The sequence below is a fragment of the Branchiostoma floridae genome, unplaced genomic scaffold (genome assembly GCF_000003815.2).
Source record: "Branchiostoma floridae strain S238N-H82 unplaced genomic scaffold, Bfl_VNyyK Sc7u5tJ_1578, whole genome shotgun sequence".
Classification (NCBI taxonomy): Eukaryota; Metazoa; Chordata; class Leptocardii; order Amphioxiformes; family Branchiostomatidae; genus Branchiostoma; species Branchiostoma floridae.
In genome coordinates, this window is record NW_023365773.1 from 401,882 (window position 1) to 424,202 (window position 22,321).

At 41.4% G+C, this 22,321-nt stretch overlaps 2 protein-coding genes across 2 annotated transcripts in view; one reads left to right on the forward strand and one right to left on the reverse strand.

The window, feature by feature from the left end:
- Positions 1 to 5,087: 5,087 nt before the first annotated feature.
- LOC118408360 (proteasome subunit alpha type-1-like) lies at positions 5,088 to 13,012 on the reverse strand. The gene is made up of 11 exons (XM_035809124.1): positions 12,934 to 13,012; positions 12,285 to 12,329; positions 11,765 to 11,866; positions 11,187 to 11,290; positions 9,993 to 10,081; positions 9,404 to 9,474; positions 8,687 to 8,816; positions 8,099 to 8,178; positions 7,349 to 7,420; positions 6,882 to 6,920; positions 5,088 to 6,172 (listed from the first exon to the last, which is right to left on the reverse strand). Exons 1-11 carry the CDS (start codon positions 12,934 to 12,936, stop codon positions 6,074 to 6,076), a joined length of 834 nt encoding a protein of 277 aa, XP_035665017.1. The 5' UTR covers positions 12,937 to 13,012; the 3' UTR covers positions 5,088 to 6,073.
- Positions 13,013 to 14,020: 1,008 nt separating this feature from the next.
- Positions 14,021 to 22,321, forward strand: part of LOC118408370 (KICSTOR complex protein SZT2-like) — a 33,546-nt gene continuing 25,245 nt past the window's right edge. Inside the window, exons 1-8 of the mRNA XM_035809135.1 lie at positions 14,021 to 14,114; positions 15,021 to 15,170; positions 16,721 to 16,801; positions 17,369 to 17,501; positions 17,911 to 18,095; positions 18,541 to 18,866; positions 19,527 to 19,845; positions 21,086 to 22,028. Coding sequence (XP_035665028.1) covers positions 14,061 to 14,114; positions 15,021 to 15,170; positions 16,721 to 16,801; positions 17,369 to 17,501; positions 17,911 to 18,095; positions 18,541 to 18,866; positions 19,527 to 19,845; positions 21,086 to 22,028 — 2,191 coding nt within the window. The 5' untranslated portion in view covers positions 14,021 to 14,060. The remainder of the gene's footprint in view (positions 14,115 to 15,020; positions 15,171 to 16,720; positions 16,802 to 17,368; positions 17,502 to 17,910; positions 18,096 to 18,540; positions 18,867 to 19,526; positions 19,846 to 21,085; positions 22,029 to 22,321) is intronic.

The window sequence follows — 22,321 nt, forward strand, 5'->3', positions numbered from 1 at the left end:
GGGTAGCTCACCAAATCACGCCGTCGTGCGTCAGGTCTCCTAGCGACTCGTTGTGACCGTGAGAACATGTTCTACTCACGGCTGTAGAGTTTCTTGTAGTTCTGTTCTCAGTATTAGTTAGCGACTCTTCTCTCTTAGCAGCGGTAGAATTACTTGTAGCTGTCCACACGCTCTTAATAATCTCTTCAGTTGAGTCACAACGTCTTGGCGACCCTGCTCTCTTTGGGGTCGAGTTCTTTCTAGTTCTCCCCTCGCCGTTCGGCGACAATCTCGGTAACTCGTCTCGTTTCAGAGACGCAGTGTTCTCGGTGAAGTTTCTGCTATTTCTTTCCCCTCCTTCCGTCCTCGTCGCTTGTGTAGCCGTTGAAGTTCCATTCCGAACAGCATAGCTCTTTGCAGCGTTTCCCTCCCCATTTCTTACCTCTCTCTGCACCCGGTCTTGTTTCGTGGACGTTTTCGTCGCTGCCGCGTGGTTTCTTGCAGTTCTTCCCCCGCCAGCCGACCCGGACTCTCCTGTTTTCGTCAAAATGGTTCTGCCGGGAGGCGAAACCCCCTCCATCATTCATTAGAGTTTTCAAACACCGGAAATGTTCAGACGTCGGTTAGAAGACTTGAAATGTCGTAAATCACTAAGTACTGCCGAGCGGGGCGTGATCATGATTTATGGTACATTTCTGAGTCCACAGTTCTGCTCGGGAATGTACCTAAGCCGTCACGGCGTCTTCTCCCGTGTCTTCAGACAAGATAAGACGGCTGGGCATTAAGACGTCTTCGTTCACCGTCTTGAGACAATCTTCACGAGTCATCTGCAAGACGTGATCTTAAGAGGCTTAGCGGTGTTTACAGTGTAGAAGGTGGCAAAATCAACACTTTTGGGACCGTACCATAAATTACCGTTCACAGCACCGTGAAGCTTGTGTAGAATTATCAGGACAGTTTTGCCGCGATGTCTCTCTCTCTCGTTGTTGTTCGTAAATCCCGTAGACTGTCGTCTCTGTCACGTCCGGCCCGTATCCACACCTGACACAGGTGAGCACAGGTAAGCTTACAAAGGTAAGCACAGTTTAGGCTACAAATGACGCCTTGGTGATCGGCAGGTAAGCTTAGGTGAATCATCTTAAGAAACCCATGGTATACTTAAGTGTCCGCTCCTCACATGCGTCTTGTAAACAACTTGTCCGTTGTTTTTCCTAACGCGGTTGGTATCTTAAATGTTAACCCAGCTAACATCAGTCCGCTTTTCCCCCAGCGCTCTCCCAGGTCGGAGTGACCGTAGAAAGTGAAACCTGACATGTATGTTCTCTCCCGGGACCGGTGGAGTTTTGTTGTGTTTCCCTCCTAATCTGACCAGTTGTACCGGTACCTGACGCACCGTGTGTTTACGGGAGTTGTCAGGAGAGACTGGCGGCTGTTCTCTCACGCGGAACCAAGGAGGGTCATTATGGACGTAAGGACCACGCCGAGTTCGGTGGGCAACTTTAGCCTAATTCTGAGGATGGCGTCGAGCCATTCCATAACCATATCCAGTTGCTTGAGTAACTACTTTTTGGTGTATCTTATTACCTGGATGTCTAACCTACATCGACGTATGGCGTCGAGCGTCTTGTCATTTAAGATCTTCCCGAAAAATAAGGGATTATTTGAGGCTCTCTTTGAATGACAAGCGCCGAAAACAAACGTCCAAGAAACACGGAAGAAATTACAACTACTTTAACACGTAAGAGCTGTAGTTACCACAGAAGAATAACGGATTATTTGTAGCTCTCTTTGACTGACAGGCTACGAAAAAACACCAATTCAATTTCTTTCTATAATTTTCAAGGTATCGTTCCAATTAACACAAAGGAAATTGCAACTACTGCATTACACGTAATTAGGAGCTGTGATCACTATTTCCTCATCTTTAATTACTATGATAAAGCGTTTATTACACATCCTTGCATGATGGCTAACTGCAAGGAAAAGGAAATCAGCTGAAGAGAGTAATAGTATAGCATGTGACTGTTCTGGTGTAAATATTGGCTATAACTTTCAACTTTTTGGGTTTGACTTCGACTTGTGTTCATTTCTAGTTTATTTATACTCTTCTTGTTTTCAAAATTGAGGAACCTCAAATTTGTAGTCCCATATTTCGTAAGTCTTGAATCGGATTTTGTTTTTCTGTGCTATTTTTTGGGGGCAATTTGAGAATTCGAAGGGTGGGTCTTTCGAGGTCCGTCCCCCACAACTCATGAACGATGTATTGTATGGCCACTACATTTTCAGGGAATGATTTACACGTAAAACTATAAAATTGACACAAGTTTGTCGTCATTTATTTGATTTTTTGCTAGAACCTTGGGAAAGGGCATTCCCACAGACTTCGGGTAGGCCCCCCCCAACACCCCCCCCCACACACCCCCGTCTGAATGGGGTTAAGGATGTCATCCACAAATTGTTATTACTGTGGCCTGGTAGTAAAGGGTGAAATCTGCCGGGTGTTCCGTGCGATGTGGAAGAAAGTTTGTTTACAGTCCGTCTGTTGGACCAGGTGGTTCGTGTTGTCGCTCCGTGAAGGGCAGAAGTAGGGCGGGCTCTCTAACCGTCTCCTAGCAACAATAACAACTGTGTGGCCTCCTAAAAAGGAAGGCTAGTTATAGCCCACCTGGCCTTCCTAATACCCTGTCACATTTGGCGAAAATCGATCGGACGACGAGTCTGCGGCAATCGCCCGAGCCTCGCTCATAATAATAACTTTATTGCACAACAATTGTACAAGGTACAAAGTATGGCTTACATGTGACAGGGACGGTTTTCAGGTCAGGTGAAGAATACGCACAACCCTCTGTCGATCTTAAATATGGCCGATCTTCCATCGATTCCCCCCTAAGATCGTGGATAATGTGACAGGGATATAAATCATAAAGCCGGCGTCAGTTCAGTTCTTGATTTGTGACGGGGGCTTAGGGTGTTATAGCTAGAAGAATTCGGCAAAAGTAGGGTGAATGATATCCAATAACATCATTGTCGACGCCCTTATACCCCCTTTCCACTAGGACGACCTAACATTTGACAGATCGCTCAATGAATTCTATAGAAAAGAAAACAAAATTTTTACACTTTGTGTGTTTTGTTGTCTTCTCAGTCACACTTCTACGTTCTGTGTGATATACCCAGTGTGAAAGCGAAGGTTACACATATCCTATTTAGGTCGCAGTGAGAGCGCAGCGCGATCGTCGTCTAGTGGAAAGGGGGCCTTAACAATGGTAACGTTATCATACATAAAGGGGATTACCAACAAAAGGAGCCAGGTAGCCTCACATATCCCCACATTGTGTGGCTTTTTTAGCCTTTCAATCTGGGATTCCAAACTGTCCTAGATAGACAGGTGTGAAGATAAAGCCGGGGATGTCTGTTTGCGTGACAGCGGTGCATTTGAGTTTTGTTCTGCTGGCCACGTCCGTAACGCTTTGAAGTCTGAATCTTTGGAGTAACACAACAGATTACGCTTAGGTCACATTTCCAAACGGGTGGAATGTTTTAAGAAACGAAAAATTTTAAAATGTATACATAGAAATATACACAAATCATGCCCATGAATCTTGTTTGACATTTTGTATATCTTGGTGGCTTTTATATCATTCGTTTCGCTCCCGAAAGCTGCCCAGCCGGGCCCCGGTTTGGAAATGTGACCTAAACCTTACAATGTTTAGGAGCTAGTGCTTTGTTTCTGACACGTAGTTCTACTGCTTGTATTTAAGTACTCCTTGTCACGCAAAGCAGCTTTTCTAAAACCCTTTTTTGTGAGGCTTAAATGTTTGCAAATCGTTTAAAGAACAAATATCTTAAATGTCCATGATACGTTGGTAAAGTACAGCCAAAGCTATCATCGCGCTCAATTAACCAAGGGTAGTCTCCTCCCTGGCGTCAGCTGATTTTTCCACTACATCAAAAACCTTTCCTCTGGACAAAAACGAAATGTACCTAATCACTATTGTATAGCGATAGACAAAATGGGTTAAATTAAGCAGGAACACTTTCTCTTTTGGATGCCAGATGACTTTTAACGTCACACCAGGTCAGATCCTTTGTTCTTAACCAGACCGAAGAAGTAAAAAAGCACAGTGACTAATTGTGCTAAAGTAACATGAAAACTTTTTGTTGTCAATGCAGGCTGATGCAGATTCAGACACTAACTAGTATTCTTAAAGCAAAAAGTACTTTAAATACATCTCTAACTACATTTTTTAGCCAGAGCTATCGAGTTTGAAAACCTGACAATACAGAGCGTGAAGCATTTCCAATCTCCTTGCTTTTTCTTTTTAGTGCCAACCGAATATTCTGTGAAATCAATTGTCAAAACCCTATAAATCCTAACAAACTGCATGCGCGTAGTAGAGGAATTATGGTGTAGCTGTTTGGAGCTTGCCTTGGCCATGTACTGCGTTAAAGTCCTTCTCCCTGCCCCCCCTGTTGTGTAAAATGTAAAGTAACTGTTACAACTATCGTTTTGCAGCAAATTGAGAATTCCTCGAACAAAAAGCACATCGTCACCATTACATGATGAAAGCCATGCATCCCAGCTATCAGTGTACAGTTACCAGTAAAAGTCTTTTATGTGACGAATGACTCTTCTGCAACATTAAACTCATTTTGCTCAAGACATTTACACATGTACTCGCAAACATTAGCAGTGTCCATCACAGACTACATGTATGTCTGGCAATTATTCTTTTACAATTAGCTGGATGGAAATGGTGTAGAACTAACTAAGAGAAAGCCATGCATTAGAAATTCACATTTACTAATGTGAAAGAAAATGGTCCTTCGACTAGTACTGGAGAATACTCATGTCATACTTTAAAAGCTTTATGCATGAGTAAGCTTTACAGTGTGACATGCCATCTCAGTTCCTTGGACTCATATCCTTTTCTAGTACAAATGTATAGTGTTTCTCATATGCTCAAGGTGTTTTTTTTACGCAAATGGTTTGCCAAGTCTACACACTTCAACAACTTTCCGTGGAATAATGTTCTTGGTTACAAACATAAAACTAAAAGGCACGGTCAGGATTTGAAAGACACATGCAGAAACAGACTAAAACAAGCTACAGTTAGAGTTAGCCTCTGTCTTCTTTATTCATATGACCTACATGTAGCAGGCTGTTTGTTATATTCTATCTGTTCCAGAACAGAACGGAACAACTTGAAGCAGTCCTGCACAAACCTGACACCACCTTTTGAACCTGTCCACAGCTTTGGGACACCTGTCTATCCAGTACAACCAGATGTGTTTATGTTCGGTTTCTAGCGGCGCAGGGGTACAGAGGGGTACACACATCATTGCCTGACTGGAGAAAATGGCAGGCTCCTATTGGCTCGTATTGGGTAATTAGATCTATTTTCTCCATGGTAATATGTGACTTACACTGTCATCTTAGAAAGTTTTTTAGACGGACAGACTATAATATATCATGTAATTGGAAAAAATGGGGAATTGGCATTGGGTATTTAACGGACCTATTCACTTCTTATACACATACATGAACATTTATATGCCGACATCTGCAAAAGTCCTTTTACAGCTCAAGATAGGAAAGTACATGCCCAGAAGTTTTTAACTTCTTAAATTGTTGTAAATCCATGTGAAAAAACGTTTCTTCAGTGAAAGTCATTTTGGGGACAAACTTGATTTTGTAGAATTGTTGGTGAAAAGAACATGAATTGTGATGTTCCTATTCATATTACAACCATCCTAGTTTATAAAGTGTAAAGTACAGTGGAATCATTCCTTAAGCTACTGACATCTTTCACACCGCAGTCATCCCTCATATGATATCAAGTTATGCACTGAAAGGTATGAGTGCACACTTCATGTACTTGTGTCAATAAGCCTCTTGCCACTGAAGTTGTTGTACACAACAAAACCAGACTGTGGTGACAGCCTCAATATATGTTTAAAATGGGAACTATGCTTTTTTTAACAGGAAGTATGCGGCTCCCCATGTCTTACTGCGGGACGACTGCCATGCGAAAGATGTCCATAGCTAGAGGAAGTTGTGCACTCTACACAGCACATCCTAGTTTCTACAGCTCTAGTGCTCCATGGCGTCCGGTCCCCCGGGTTGCGGGTCCTGTGGTGCGTCCGCGGCCGGGCCCTCCTGACCCTCTGCTACATCCATGGCAGCAGCAGGCTGGGAGGGGGTAACAAGAGCGGGGTTAAAAAAACACTGTTGCGACATGTGCTCCTAAATCTGAACACTGTAAATGCAGAAATGTTCGCGGTGGATTAATGTTCGCAGTTTTCGCGGTGACCACCTTACCGCGAACTTAAAACCACCGAGAACATTTTTCTATTATGGTATTAGACTGCAGTCTATGGTGTTACCGCGCAAATAAAACCATCGCGAAAAGTCCTTTTTCCCTTTACCGCGAAATGAAATCCCCGCGAATTTAAATACATTTACAGTAACTGCCATCTAATGCATCACACATGTTTGTGCTACACATTTGTTAACCATCCAAACATTTATTAGGTTTCCATGTACTCTTGCTAGGTTCTGGATAGCTATTTTTGATTTATTTACTAAATATGTTCTTAAAGTTTGTATTGTTGCCTGGCTGGCTGACTTATGTAATACCAATATATCATGATTATATTTTGACCAAATCCGAGTTCAATTCAGTTAAATTGTGTATCTTGTTGTAATGTTTGAAAGTCTATATTGTACTGGGATTTTTTTAATACACAAATATAAAAATAGTAGTATACACAAATATAGATTATATCAGCAGAAGCAAATTTATCAACATAAGGGAATATTCATGCCAAAATATGACCCAAACTACTAAACTAGATTCTGACAAACTTTGTTGAAAGCAAAGTTTAAGAAGCTAACTTACCGCTCCTCTTTCTCTCTTCTCATGCTCAATGCCTGCTAGCTGTGCCAGGGTTAAGGGGTACACGTGTTGTGTAGTCAGGGTGAAACACAGTCAAACAGTGCTTAGAACACATAATGCACCTGCAAACTTAAAATGCTTAATACAAATGTCAAGATTTCTTATGGTCTCATTCACTCACTATCCCATTTAGTGTCCAATAGTCCGTCTTGCAAGGGTTAGACGTTGCAGGTTCAGTTTGTGAATATCGTCCTTGACATTGTCTACCCATCTCCAAAAAAAAGTAAAGTTGTGGGGAAGTACTGCATGTGAGACAGAGGCTTTCCTCAGTACTTACTACATGTACTGGAGAATATCAAGAATATGTGAGGACTCTTTTTTTATAATGTAACACAATTGTTTTACAGAGAAACCACACCTTCTATCTTTTCTCTCTTTCTCTATTGACTAGTTTGACTGTGGAAGGATACAAATCGTTGGACGTCATCATCATCATACAGGGTGAAGTCTGTGTCCTTTCCAACAATAGCGACAGACACGTTCTGCAATAGGGAAAATCATCATTGTTTAACAGAGATTAAGTGTACTTTGTAAATATCAATTAATATATCATGTTAATATACATGTGTATGGTGTAATAATTGTTATAAGATGAACATAAAGGTGTCTAGATGAACATCGTATCTTGCACTGTTCAAATTAGATAATGGAAATGTTAACAAGCAATATACAGAATCTGTGACCCTGGACAGTGCATATCATCATGACCATTGCACGGATGGACAAGACTCTCTTCCTCCATCCTTCCCTATCCTCCATAGCCTTGGGCAGATCTTTCGCTGAATAGCAAGCATCTACGCAAAGCTGACGTAGATAAGTTTTACATGGTCTTGCTTGCTACAGACGTATCAACTATACAGAGAGGAGCAAGGGGCCAGTCCCTGGCAGAGGACTATTTATTGGTTTGGCTGTTGAGTACACACAGGGCTGCCCAACCAGCTTTTACAAAGGGCTAGCCCTGCTGACAAAAACAGAGACAATACAAATGGAATTTCATAGGGACAGGATACTTATCAATAACAATATTCTGAGTACATAACAAAAATATTAACTAAGAACTTTTATATATACATGGTGTAAGATAGCATACATAGTATCATAGTATCCTAGGCACTTAGCAGGAACTTTAAGGCATTATGATGATGAACCCCTTCACCAACCTTGGTGTTGAGCTCCTGTTCGTTGGGCAGCGTTTCTCTCAGTGCGCGGAGACCGTGGCGTACCAGGTCATCCACAGCACCTGGAAAAAACACGGATCATGTCATGTTGGGCTGATGGCAAGTCCTCTTACATATAGTATCAAAGAAGGCTGTGAAGACAATTCATGGCTATAGCAAGATAGGCTATCTGAAAAATGGACTATAGATATCACATCTAGATAGGAAAGAATGATACAGAAGTCTGACAGACTTGACACACCTCAAGGGCTATTTCTGAGGAGCACATTAGCAAGCTGTATAGTAGACATGCAATACCTCATTAATCATTTGATGTGTCCTGTATCAATATTGTATATCTTAGAATCTATGTGTAGATTGTATTAGATTAATGTCAATACTAGACTGGATACTACTACTAGACAGTAGTCTCACACAACACTTAACCTTACAATGTAGTATCTAATACTAGATACTACTAATACTACATTTGTTTTGCAATGTACTTCCACTATGCTACATCTACTAACACCACAGTCAATTATAGAAAACAAGCATTACAGGTAAAGGCATTAACATGTCTTGACTTACAGTCTAAGAACTCGTTGATATGCCTCTCCAGATAGGTGCGTGCTGACTGTGAGCGGGCGCCGATGGCCATGCACTTACAGTCGAAGTAGTTAGAGGAGGGGCAGGTCTGGTAGATGTGGGGTCCCATCTCCTGCAAGGTGGGGAGGGATAGGAAATCCTTTTTTGTCACGATCAAGTTTAAAATCTAAACATCATCACAACACAATGGTCACATGGATTTGCAAAGACACTAGGAATTTTAAATATCTGAATCACTTAGCTTTTGTTGAATGTTACTACTGTATTAATATTTGACTGTGGGTCAAATATAAGCATATATTATTAAGTGACTGTTAAATGTGAGAACTTAATATTCTTTGTTTACAGGTAATAAGTTCCATAATTACATATATTGACAAATACTGATATCTTATCATTGAACTTATATCTTATATTATAATTTTTACCTGGAAGGGAAACCAATGTCTTTTATGTTAAGGTTAAAACAGGTCTACATTTGTAAATCTTACATCCGTCAATAAAGGTTAGACATCCAGGTAATAAGATACGCCAAATACCAATTACTCACTCAGACAAGCAACTGGATATGATTTTGGAAACGATCACACGTTTCAGATAGTATCCACTATCTTTTGTCAGTGACACTTAAGAGATCTCATAAGAGAGCAGGTTTTCATATACTAATGAATTGATATGCAAAGAGAACAGAAATCTTACATCATATCCAGCCACGAGCAGCCCCACTCCGTACGGTCTCCTGCCGTATCGCTGTGTGCAGATCTGCATCTCTGGGACTGGGTTAGGGAGGACACAACCGACATAGTGGCCGTATTCACCGGGTTAGCAACTGGACTAGAGGTTGTGAGTTTGAACGCCAGCTGTTGTCTATCATTGAATTTTACATTCTTACTAATCTTAGGACAAGGCATTGCGAGTACTTCTAATGACAGCGTAGAGTGCATAGTGCAGTAGTTTGTGACCCTGCCTCTGGAAGAAGTCATGAGTTTGAATCCCAGCTGTTTCGCTCACCTGACATGCACTCACACACTACTGTAAAGGATCACAGTCTTTAGAACAGGACACTAAGCCTTGGCTCCTGTCGAAAACAGGAAAGGAATTTCCCAGGTACAATGAATCTGTAATACTGTATCATATTGCGTCTGTCTTCTCACAACAAGTAGAAGATAAGCTCATCTTTTCATTGAGTTCATTTGAGCTAAACTAGTTCAAGATCACTTTCACAAAAGCAATACTATAACAAGGAATGTTTTCCAGAGCTTTTCAACCAGAACTAGGTAAAGGATACTGTTGCCGAGGGTGGAGACCAGCCTGGATACGGGCAGCGGGCTCTCGTACGCGTACCGGCTGTTCAGGCACTCTGTACGCATGAACTTGCTGTAGAATAACACACAGGAGACAAGGAATAATTAATGTAAATCCATCTATTTTAACTGGGATTTAAAAGGTTAAGGAGTTTTTTTTGTGTTTGAAGTTTGCAGTTAAAACAATTCTGTAGCAATACAAAACATGTTGTATTGTCATGAGTGGTGAAAAATCACTGCAAAACCGAACCATCATGAACAAGTCATAAGTAAGTCAGTCATAGTCATACGGTGTCATGAAAATGTTAAGATTTCCTTCATAATATAATAATAATATAAATGGTTGTCTGGGCACTCCATAACAGAAACAGCATGTAAGTGAGGAATGACCAAGGTTGGTCTTTCTTGTGAGAAAATTGTTTTTATTCATGTGCAACATCTGGAACTGTTCTTGGGCTATTACAAACAGATGTTTCTCTACATTGTTCTGTAAGTTAGAACTACAATGTTTAAAGGCAAGCCAACACCTGGCCCTTTTACTTTCTACTAAATAATGAAAACAAATGCAGACAGACAGAAGGGTTGGCAACCTTAAACGCATGTACTGTTACAGCTACTGATGGTTCAGGGTTCTCCCCAGAATTTTTTGGCATAGTGCAAAAATGACCCAAACCAACGCGCTGTGCTGTGAAAATAGGTTCAATTTGAAATGACAGAGGGTGTCAAATACTATAAGTATAATATATTATAGTGATTTCTTTGTTGTGAAGTGGCAATTAAACGACTATTGTTTTCATCATTGCCCATTCACAAGTTTTTCCACTTCCAGACAATGCAGACTGGAAAAATGATGCCACTTGGCACAAAAATCTGTGAATTCCCATTAATTTTAGCAAAACTAACAAAGAAAATAGGGAAGAAACACACTAAATTTCAAAAGTAGTATAGTGGAGCTGGGCTAGGAGTATAGTGGAGGGCCTCCCTTATTCCATCCTTTGGGAGGACTCTGCGGTTAGTCAAGACGGACCAGGACATTGTCCAGCGCACACAAAACTACAGGATTAAGTTAAAAGATGAACAGTTGCATGCATACATTAATCATTGAAACGAGTACTTTCATAATAAATGAATGTATCCTTTTGTAATTCTGGTTGCCATGGCAACAGATGAAGCCATACCTGAGGAGTCTGGCGTCAGCAGTGAGCCCAGCAATGGACACTCCGATGTGGTCGTCGATGGGGATGACTTTACGCTGGTGGTCAGACAGCTCTGATGGTGCTCTCTGTAACAAGGGGACATGGTATAAAACACTTTTCATTGGATAGAAGCATTCATAGTTCATACTCATCCACACTACAAAGTTGACTTGCTCTTGGAAACATTCCAGACTATTTTTGTCTTTTTCTCTTGAGCAGAATAAAAAGGTCTTGTCAAATGTTCTTGTCACGAGACCATCTGATGTTGATATTTTCTACAAATAGTTTTTGCTGAAACAATCCAGCTAACAGGTTAACTTTTTTCTACTGCATGAATTTTTCTCTCATTAGTTATAATTGTTAGGAGCATTATCTTGAAAAGGTAGGACATAATTTCACAACTTCTGTATGCTGCAGTTGGACTTGACTACAGCATCTACTATGATCTAGGCTCTGACTTTTCTGGGGGGTGGAATTGCACTTATCCTTATCTTAATTAGTGAATGTTCAGTAAATTGTAGATTGCAACTTCAAAAAATGTCTCCAAGACGTTTGCCCACCTTGAGTGCGACCAGGACAGCGTGAGTTTTCGACTTCAGCCCGACCGTGGCCGATCCCTGCTTCACTGCCTCCATGGCGTACTCCACCTGGTGCAGACGGCCCTAAAAACAACAAACAAACAACAAACAAACAATGAAATACGTGGGATATAGACATATATCAGGACTGATATCATTGATTTATTGAATACTTTGGCCTCATGTAAAACAACAAAAAAGTTTGCACGAAGAAAAGTTGGAAAATATTTTTTAAACTGCCAGAGTTTCAGCCCTATAAGATGCTATAAAAAGTATAAGTGCCAGGGTTGGCCGCTGACCCCAGAAAAGAGACACCCGAACAAGGCCGAAGTCCCTAACTTCCGGGGTTCGTGCGCTACACGCGCGCAAAGCTGCTACTTCGGGGGAATACGTTATCCCTGATATATCTGGGTGCGGCACACAGGGCATGTATATGTGTGCCGGATATATCCGGGTTTGGCAGTTTAAGGGTTAACAGACGCCATAATTTGATGGCACCTACCTGAGGGCTCCACACGGTGACATCATTGTCATACTGGTTACGGAACTGCAGGGGAAACAAAAAGGTACATTCAGAAACATTGGAACTGTTATAATACTGACATCACAGTCGCATATCACAAATCTTGAAATTTTCTTAATTTTACCAGTTCGTGTCTACCATGACACCACAAAATATCATATTGTTGTCACAGTAAATATATTGAACACTGTTGAACACTCATAAATTTTTTATTTACTAGTCTCTCTCTAATTTACATGGAAATCATCAGGTATCACCTGTAATACTGCATCAGCTATAACGTTATAATAAAATTTATTTTTCTTTTGGGACGGGGGTGTTTTGACGTTTCCCCTGGAATAACATCGGCACTTTACACTAGAGTTTCCACAGGTTTCTGAACATTCACCACAACCTAAAAATCTGACATATTAAGATCTTTTTAGCACAAAATGTGATGATTTGATCATGCCGCCCCCCTCCCCCATGACTTGCAGTTGCACATGTGAGCCGGTGGAAAGCCACCTCTTTGACAGGACACTCAGTAAAATATTACCTCAGAAATTATCACAGGCAAGATGAAACAACAAAATATATTTTAAAATGACAGTCTGAGGCATACATTTTTTTTCAAGCACCAAAAACTCACCATTTTTGTCGATCTCTACTTTTCTTTTTCCTCGCAAAGATGGCCAGTCCCGCTTCTACCGCATACAAACGCTATAGAGTGACTATGTTCAACAGCGACGTATATAAGTATAAAATAATATTAGTGTTTACATTCTATATATCCATATATTTTATTACAAATGCATCTTTTTATGAATATGAATGTGAGTAGAATGATACATTTGAAATTAAGCATAAACCTTTGTCCGTTTGCATGCTGTATAATTTGGAGGGGACCAGTTGAAAATATCAGGATTGAAGGGGTGCATTGCCAAAATGTTATAAAACATTTCAAAGATAAAAATACCCAAAAATAAGTGAAATAAATGTAAATTGAATAAGTCTATTGAAAGATAGGTTTCACATACAGAATTACGGCGATCTTGGAACATTATGTTTTACTCCCTTCACCATTTGCCCAAAGTGGTATATGCCATATGTGAGGTCATGACCTTTTTGATCAAAATGGAGGGAGGTTGACAAAAATGCGCAAGAAAGCTGAAAAACTTGTATTTTGAGGAAACGAAGGTAAGGTTTTGGTTTCCCGTTTCGCGTAAGGTTGTTGACAATCCAGACTATTAGATGACAAAACAAGAGGACTACCTTTGGCTCCGAATTGTTATATTTATAACGTTAAACTACGTTATTTTCTAAACACGTCACAACGTACACATGTCGATTATCTACATCTTCAATCTCTTGTTGAACTTGAATAATTTGAACAGGAAATAGTTTTGTGTCAAAACAGCAACCCTGACATAAATGTTCCTATAAACAAACAAACTCACTCTCTTTTTTAGCAAGGAGAATTAGAATCAACTACTTGATTTTAGTAAATCCTAATTTAAGAGGCGGTTGGTGTTATATGCATGTCAAGTTTTCATATCAAACTTTCAAAGTGATGTTGGTTGTTCAGGGTAAAAATTAACTAAAAGGACTTTGATCTTTCGTTTGTTAGTTTCTAGTGGACTTTATGCAACATAGTTCAACGTCAGTTCAGCAACTGTTTGTCAGCAGTCAGTACTGTAGACTGCATAATTTTGTACCCCCAGTTCTCAGGTTTGAGTTTGACTGTCTGAAGACGTCGACATCCAGTCTGTCACCAAGATGGAGGCTGAGCCTGAAGACACACCCAAGGTCAAGGAGCCTGAGCAGCAGAAGGTAGGAAGTCTTAACCTGCAGTCTGCTTAAGTAGCTGTTTGGTAATTTTGTATGGGTAATGATGTTGAATCGGGTGGATTGCCCCAACACTAAGGGGTGTTACCCAGTATCCATATGTAACAGTGGGGCTCTAGCGCTGCCAAACTGACCACGCCAACAGCTCTTGAGCTTTTGGTGTTGTGGTTAGCACGTTGGATCTGTGATCCGGCTGCCCGGGTTCGGCGTGGGTTCGAATCCCGGGAGTCGGGATGTTGTTTCTTTCTGTTCTTACTCGCCCCTCTGAATTTCTACACATACAAGAACAAGAATTGGGCAGCAGGGAGGAGGTAAAATGAATAGCAGGTGCGATGAATTGTAATTACATTTATAGTTCAAGTTTGGAGGTTGCATTTTTGTTCCCAGATCTAGGCAGGTGTTCTCCAGTTTTGCAGATTTTTTTCAATAGATAAACATTGCGAAAAGAACTCTGCAACAGACCTGAGTCAGCTTTACAGATGTGCCCCATGTGGCAGAGACTGTTGTTGTGAAATGTGAAATGTTTAATTCAGTAAGGATCTCGCGGGTGCTACACCCGAATTTTGTCCTTATTACAAGACTTGACAATAAACGGCATATTAGAAAACACCCTTTTGCGCTCAGCAATCACATAGTACAATGATTCATTAAAATTATGTTAGACAAACCATGCAGAAGTTACAGACTGTGCGGATAGCACATAAACTATATGTATATGTCTCGTATATACTATAGGACTGTTTAGCCACAGTCGATGCTGTAGGGCTGATATCAATTAGGATTTTACCATGGTCAATATTGACTGAAGGAGGCCATATCATAGATAACTTGTAGTCACTCTTGATAAATTCATAAACCTACATCCTAACTCTAACCCTCCCCCCCCCCCAGGTGACAGATGCAGGTGAGGTGTTCCTCCTGATGAAGAAGGATTATCGCATCTCCCGCAACATCCGCTCCCAGTGGTTCTTCTCCAACCTCCACAGAACGGTCCAGGTTACCCCCGACGACCAGCTGCCAGAGTCCGACAGGGAACTCGAGGTAATAAGATATCATGCAGTACTGTTGTTGGGCTCTAGGTGGTGCTCTTGTGTGGTTGGACATTCATGGTCACGTCATGGTCATGAAAGTTAGAGGTGTAAAATACAAGTTTGCATTCAACAATGTTAAAAAACAACAGCCTTGCAGTACCTTTGATAGTCACTAGGTGGCTTGTGTCGTATGCATGGTTGTACATTCACTTCATGAATGTTGAGCTCTTTTTTACAAAATACAAGGATGCAAAATATAAGTTTAGTTGTGCCACCAGAGGTTTCACAGAGTCTAATGACTTTGATCAATCCACTTGAGATATATGTGTCTCAATCAGCTCCTTTTTCTCTTTTGCTCTTCAGCAATACAAGAAGCCTTGTAGTAAGCTTGTTCACTTAAGCTGTCTGCAACATACATTTTGATTAAAATGTATCTGAAAAGCTTGATGTTTTGCAATTTGCTCTAATGCAATATTTCTGCTTTTTTTATCATGTTGACTGGAATTCTCCAGAACAATACCCTGGAGCTTAAGGACCTCCAAGTAAGCTGGTAGCATCTTAAGTAGATGTGCCTGTGTGTTTGTGCAGTGTGTTGTTGAAACTTTGGTAAGACTTTGAAAGAGGGTGGATAGCCAGTAGGCTGGTATAAGCTGCGTAAGACCTGACTGTGAGTTTGATCCACTCACATTGGGAAGGACAACCACTATATTTTATAAGTGCTATATTTTATAATTTTTTTTAAACATGATCAGTGTGTGGCTCTCCTCAGACACAGGTCCTTCTCCGAAGCTGGTCCCATTTCTTAACTGCCTGCGACAAAAATGAATTGCGGCTACCAGTGCACATTCAATTTCAATTCAGATTTCTGAAAAAAAGTTCAGATCTTGACTTCACTCAAAATATCCCTAATCTGAAACATGCGATGAGGAGCCTTACATAGTATGATGGGATACACTCTTGTTAAAATGTGGAATTGAACAGCACATTCAGCTATAATATAATACACTGTATATTGGATTTACAAACACAGTGATTTTATCTTTAGCTAAAAGTGACAAGTAAATTGATAATACATGTAGTTTTCTGTGATCTCCAAGCAGATGTTGTTATTACATTTTTTTTGCTGCCTGTTCCTGTTTCATACTGCCTTCCAACATGTAAATGCATATCAGGACATAGGAATTTTCTTTTACACAACTAGTTTTTCTCACCTGCTGACGTTTCGATGTCTGTCAGACATCTTCCTCAGAGCTTCTGACTGGAGTTCTGCTTCTCGCCGCTATATGTAGCCGATGTAGGTGGCGCTTTTACATATAGCGGCGAGAAGCAGAACTCCAGTTAGAAGCTCTAAGGAAGATGTCTGAGAGACATTGAAACGTCAGCAAGTGAGAAAAACTGGTTGTGTAAAAGAAAATTCCTATGTCCTATGATCTACCAACCTGATGAAATTATTTTCGGAAATGTATATCAGATTAGAAAACGTAACGATTTAGCCTCCCCAAACATCTGCTTGTAGATGTGTTTGGTGGTCCTGACTAGTCTATCCTGTGTCTGTTCCAGATCCTGTCAGTCCTGCCCCAGGGGTGGAAGGGGGAACCTGTCGACCCAAGCACCTGCTACAGACTGGTGCACACATCCAAGGTTGGTTTTAGACTGTTATTTTTCCCACAACATTTTCTAAAATGAAAATTGTTTTTGTTTATTCAGAAAATGAATAGATTTTTACATTTTTTCTGCAAACCGTACCCAGTTATTACTTTTCCTTATGCTAAGTGGACATTTTGCTGTTAAAACTTAATAATGTTGTTTTCATTTGAGGAAAAGATGTGTTCACTTCATAGCAATTTTTAGCTACTCATGAGGCTCATTGCTGTATTGGCAGGCTATAAAATCAAGTTGCTTTTATGCCTCTCTTGACCTTACACTTTCTTCCCTCTCCTTTACATAATTGTATTTGCTGCCTTCTTGTGTTTTTATATAATGTGTTAAAAGTAGGATCTTTCGTTTTCCACTGTCTCAGAAAAAGAAGTCAACCCAATAAGTGACATTTTTAAGTTAGACTAGAGTAGTCGCTTACTCTACTGTTTTAGTGCTTACCATTATTTGTCTGTCTTTTTCTTTTGTCACCTGCAATTAGCCCTTGGGCAAGAATTTGCAATTAACTTATATTATACATATATATATTTTCTCTCTCTCCCCCCTCCCCAGGCCACGTTCCTGGCCCGGCGGTACCGGTTCGTGTTTGCCCTTGACCTGAGCCCCTCGACCTCCAGTGTGGATGGGTGCCGGGGCAGGGTCATGCTGGAGGAAGTGTTCGCTGCACTTGAAAACTGCCTCTCAGGTCATTTGTGTTTTTCAGTTTATTGTTTTATTAAACTTTACTATGATAATGGCAGGGAGCCAAAACAGGTGGTTGTTCACTACATGTTGCCTCCCCTTGACAAACATAAAACACACTTAGGTAAATAATGTGAGACAAAATGGTACTAACAATTAGAAGCTAATGGTATCTACAATTAAAAGCAAGATACAACTTAATATTCTATAAATAAAACATATACAAAATGATAAAACAGAATGAAATCAGGGCTTGATTAGCACTACCTTGTGCCATACATGTGGAACATAAACTGAACGATGTCCAGGTACATTGGGCTGGAGTACTATTTCATTCCTATTTTTCACTACAGAATGTTACGGAAAAATAAAAAAAATAGCTGTTAAACAACATTCCCTATGTACATGTGTAGGTCTGACGGAGCCGTACTCTGCGCCGGGTTCCAGCCACGTGTTCACGCCGCAGATCTATGTGACGGTGATCGCGTACACGCCGCTGATATCGTACAAGACCCAGCAGGTCATCATCCAGGGCTGCCTGGTGACTCAGACCAACCTGCCTGCCCTGCTGGCAACCGTCAGACAGCAGTTCTACGAGGTATTCTCATCTTTAATTTTTGTTGTCCCTGCTGAATCTCGAAGAATTATAATTATGTTTTCGCCGAATTAGTACATTGTATGGCTCTTGAAAGGATTAGATTTTTATTTCTTTGTGGTCAGGCTTTCTTAGGTCGCAAAAGTGAAAACAATCAATACAATTGAAACCTTGATAAACATTACTTTTTTGCAACAATATATATTACTAATTGAGTGTAGATCATATTCCTAGTATTCATGTATTTTAAAATGGAAGTAAATTTTGGGCTATACAGTCACGTATATGTACATAATTATAATATGTCTTGATTCTTGAATGAAATCAAAATGGAAAAAAAGTGCCCAATCTATAATTCTTTGTGGAAACTTCATTTGTTTGCTGAACATTGCAATACAGCCTTTAAAATTGTTTCTCCATATATTTACTTTCTATCAATTGTTTGCAGGTAGAGAACAAGATTGCAGAAGGCTCCCGTGTGGTGATGCAGGGAACTGACGATCTCTCTGGTGGCATGTTCGACGACATCGTAGACCCCATGGGGGGTAAGAAGGCGTGGGATGCCATGGTTACGCCAGATGTCGGGCTCGTCAACATGCTCCGTTATGGCATCCTCGCCTTACAGCTTCTTCCAGACAACACCAGCGCTAGGATTGTTGTAATAACAGATGGCGTGACCGCCATGCCAAATATGGAGATGATGGAATCTCTGTTAGTCCAACTGCGAAGCTCGACGATTGCGTGTTCCTTTCTACAGCTTGGCTCTGCCTACAGGTGACAATACAAACTCATTTTTATGTTTATGCATTGTTTTTATATCTCGTTCACAGTTTGTTCTTTCACTCACTCACTCACTCACTCTCCGGTTTAACGTATGATTAATGTAATATCCTCGCAATTCAGCCTCTCAGGCTGCCAGGAGGAATGTAATCATTGTTGAATAAACCATCTTCTATTGCTACTACTAGTCTACATCTTTCTTACTGGTACTCAGAACGATATTTTCCATATAATGCTACGATGTAGGCGGATGTATGTGTTGAATATAATCATATTCAACTCATACATCCGCCTACGTAGGTCGGTTACTTCATACTGTATTCCAAATACGAGACCAGATAACTCATACATGACAACACTGTTGTAGATAATAATTTGTTGTTCTGTATGTAGCCTTGTAGTACCATTGTCTACATGTATATAGCTATTAGTTATCATACATTGTACCTTGTGCGATTGTTGAGCAATAAAATTCATTCATTCATTCATTCATTCCAGGCCCAGCATGTCTATGGGCTACATTCTACACAGTATGTTATCAGTGACCTGTACCTAGCCTGTCGAGGCATGAATGTACAATAAAGGTCTTTCATTCATCCATCCATTCATTCATTCATTCATTTATTCATTCATTCATTCATTCATTCATTCCAGGCCCAGCATGTCTATGGGCTACGTTCTACACAACCAGCTGCTGAAGTTCCTCGCCGCGGCGACGTTCGGCGCTTACCTAGAGTTCTGCCCGGGCGTGGGGAGGACAGCCGAGGGGATGAACATATACCAGAAGGCACTGTTCGAGTGGCACTTCCAGAAGGGGCTGAGCGAGCTGCCGTTGAAGGCCATGCGAGGGCAGTTCAGGGAGAGTGTTCCCCCGGTGATGACAGACCCGGAGAAGCCGCGGTGGATGTGGAACGAGAAGGCGATGAGCGCGTGCCCCATCATGAGAAAGAAGCACAGCGAAAACACCCTCCAGGTGGAGTTTGAGTTTATTGCAGGGCTCTAGCCAGCTCAAATTTTTTTTCCGTCAGCCGATTCCAATCGTCATGAAAACCGCGAAAATTCATTTTCCCTATGACACTACAAAGTAGTAAATGTTGCCATTGAGACCTTGAAAAACTGGTTTTAATGAGATGCAAAAGGGCGCCGACACACATTGTCAACAATCATAACAATAGCAAAACAAACAGCGTGTGGCTTTTACGGCCATGGACAGCGTCCGCAAGCCGCCTGTAGCTTCCACCAAGAATTTTTGTCCGTCAAGGTTGACGGATTGGTTTTAAAATTTTTCCGTCAGACGCAGCAAATTTCCATCAATTGACGGAAAAACGGACGCTAGCTAGAGCCCTGGTTTCTTGAGTTTATTGAGATACCCTTTAGCTCACATTGAGCTAATCTTCCAGGGCTCATACAAATAAGAAGATATACAGTACAGTAGAAGCCAGTTAATTGCACAACGGATTAAGGCACACTTCTGCTAACTGAATGAAATCCCAAAGTCCCAAACCGGTGCAGTCCAGCTGGATAACTTCGCATTATTGCACCATCTGCACCATGAAATTCACAGGCAAATAGGCCGTGCAATTAAGCGGCTTCTGCTGTATGTACAAATACATAAACAAATATAATAGCATCCACTTAAATATAGATCAGAATTACATACCAATGCATACATAAAGTCTAAAATCACGAGTGAGGTCAGAGGGTTATATGCACTAAAACCATTATAATCTGTAAAACTGGTCTATCATCTTCTTAAACAGTCGTGTATCGGAGACAATCTTGAAATCTCTGGGTAGCAGATTCCACAGTTTAACTGATTTGTTCTTATTGAAATAGTTAAACTGTTATATCTAACACAAAAATTGGACTGACCCAAATTTTTGACTGAACAGCACCAGTCTTTGTCAAGGAATGAACAATCCACTGCTGTCGGGACATCACGTTATGCAGATAGAACACGTGACTCAGTAAGCAGTGGATCATAGGTTGCAGGAAGTCTATGGCGCCCACCGTCTCTGTTCAGGGATGGTTGTAAAGCTTGTTCATTCCCTGACAAAGACTGGTGCTGTTCAGTAAAAAATTTGGGTGAGTCCATTTTTTGTGTTGAATATTACAGTTTAACTATTTCAATAATGACTTCTACCAACACAGATGAACTTTCAAGTAATGATCTGTGATCAAAAGTTCTCTTCCCTCTGTTGTTCAATCTTCAGGTGTCCATCTTCAACGTTCTGGCGGTGCGGTTACGCGAAGGGTACACCATCAAGGAGGTCATCATGACCAAGAACGACACCCAGATCGAGGTCAAGGTCGTGTTGCCATGGAAACACGACGTGACCTTGGAGTACACAGCGTCCAGTGCCTGGCCTCCCAAGGACACGAAGAGGATCACCCAAGTCGAGGTCAGCCTAGAAGGAAGCTACGACTTCTTACACGACATCACCTGCCCCATGAAGAAGCCTTTCAAGAGCGCGTACCGCACGTCGGTCGTAAAACGGTTCTGGCAGACCGTCCATGGAGTTTCGCGAACGGACCAGCTTCTAGTCCACATTCAGTCCTTTGCCAGCAACCCTCGGTATTACGTCGTGCCGGAAAGCGTACGGAATGGTGTTCCGTTGTTCTACATGAGTCACAGCTCTGCCGCGCCGGTCCCGTCACTCCAACACTCGGAGATGAAGGAGACCGGTTTGGCGGAATTTGCCGCCTTCTGGCAGCCGATGGTGCAACTTGACACCAACGTCTGGCAGCGCTGGCTGCACACCCACCGGATCACGATTCTCCTCACCCACGACAAACCCCTGCCCTACCACCTGCACATCCCCGGCCCAAATGGGCGCTACGACACCGTCCAGTGCCGCGTGTCCTTCACGGAGGTACACAAGCTTCTGAGCAAGGAGACTTCCTTCGTGCTCGTGGAGAGCTACTGCTACGTCAAGCTTCTCTTCAGCAACAAGGACAAGCCGCCTACGTCATTCTTCGTGGTCAGAGTCTCCTCTAAGCCACCTTGCATGGTTGTTCGGTTGGCCTTCTTGGGAGGCACACCAGGACACATCAGAAACGAGATCGTCACCGACATCAAGGAAAAGCTCAACACGCTCAGCAAACGGGCGCACAAAGTGGACACCCCAAAGGGAAAATCCTCTCCTTCCAAGCAAGGTGACCGTAATAGTCAAACTCACGCACAATGATTTTGTTGGTAACGTTTTATTCTTGTAACGAACTGAATATGTTTTGCTGTTTTAAATTCGTTTCAATTGTGTTTTAGAGTTAGTACATGAACTTATATGTATGTGATGAAAGACTCTGAGTAATGTTAAGCTTACTTGTGTGTGATTTTATCTGTAACCAAAAGTACGCAACTCAGCCGTTACAATTGGCTGCTATGTACTTGGTACAATGAAGTGAAGTGAATAGATGCCAAAAAGTAGTTACTCAAGCAACTGGATATG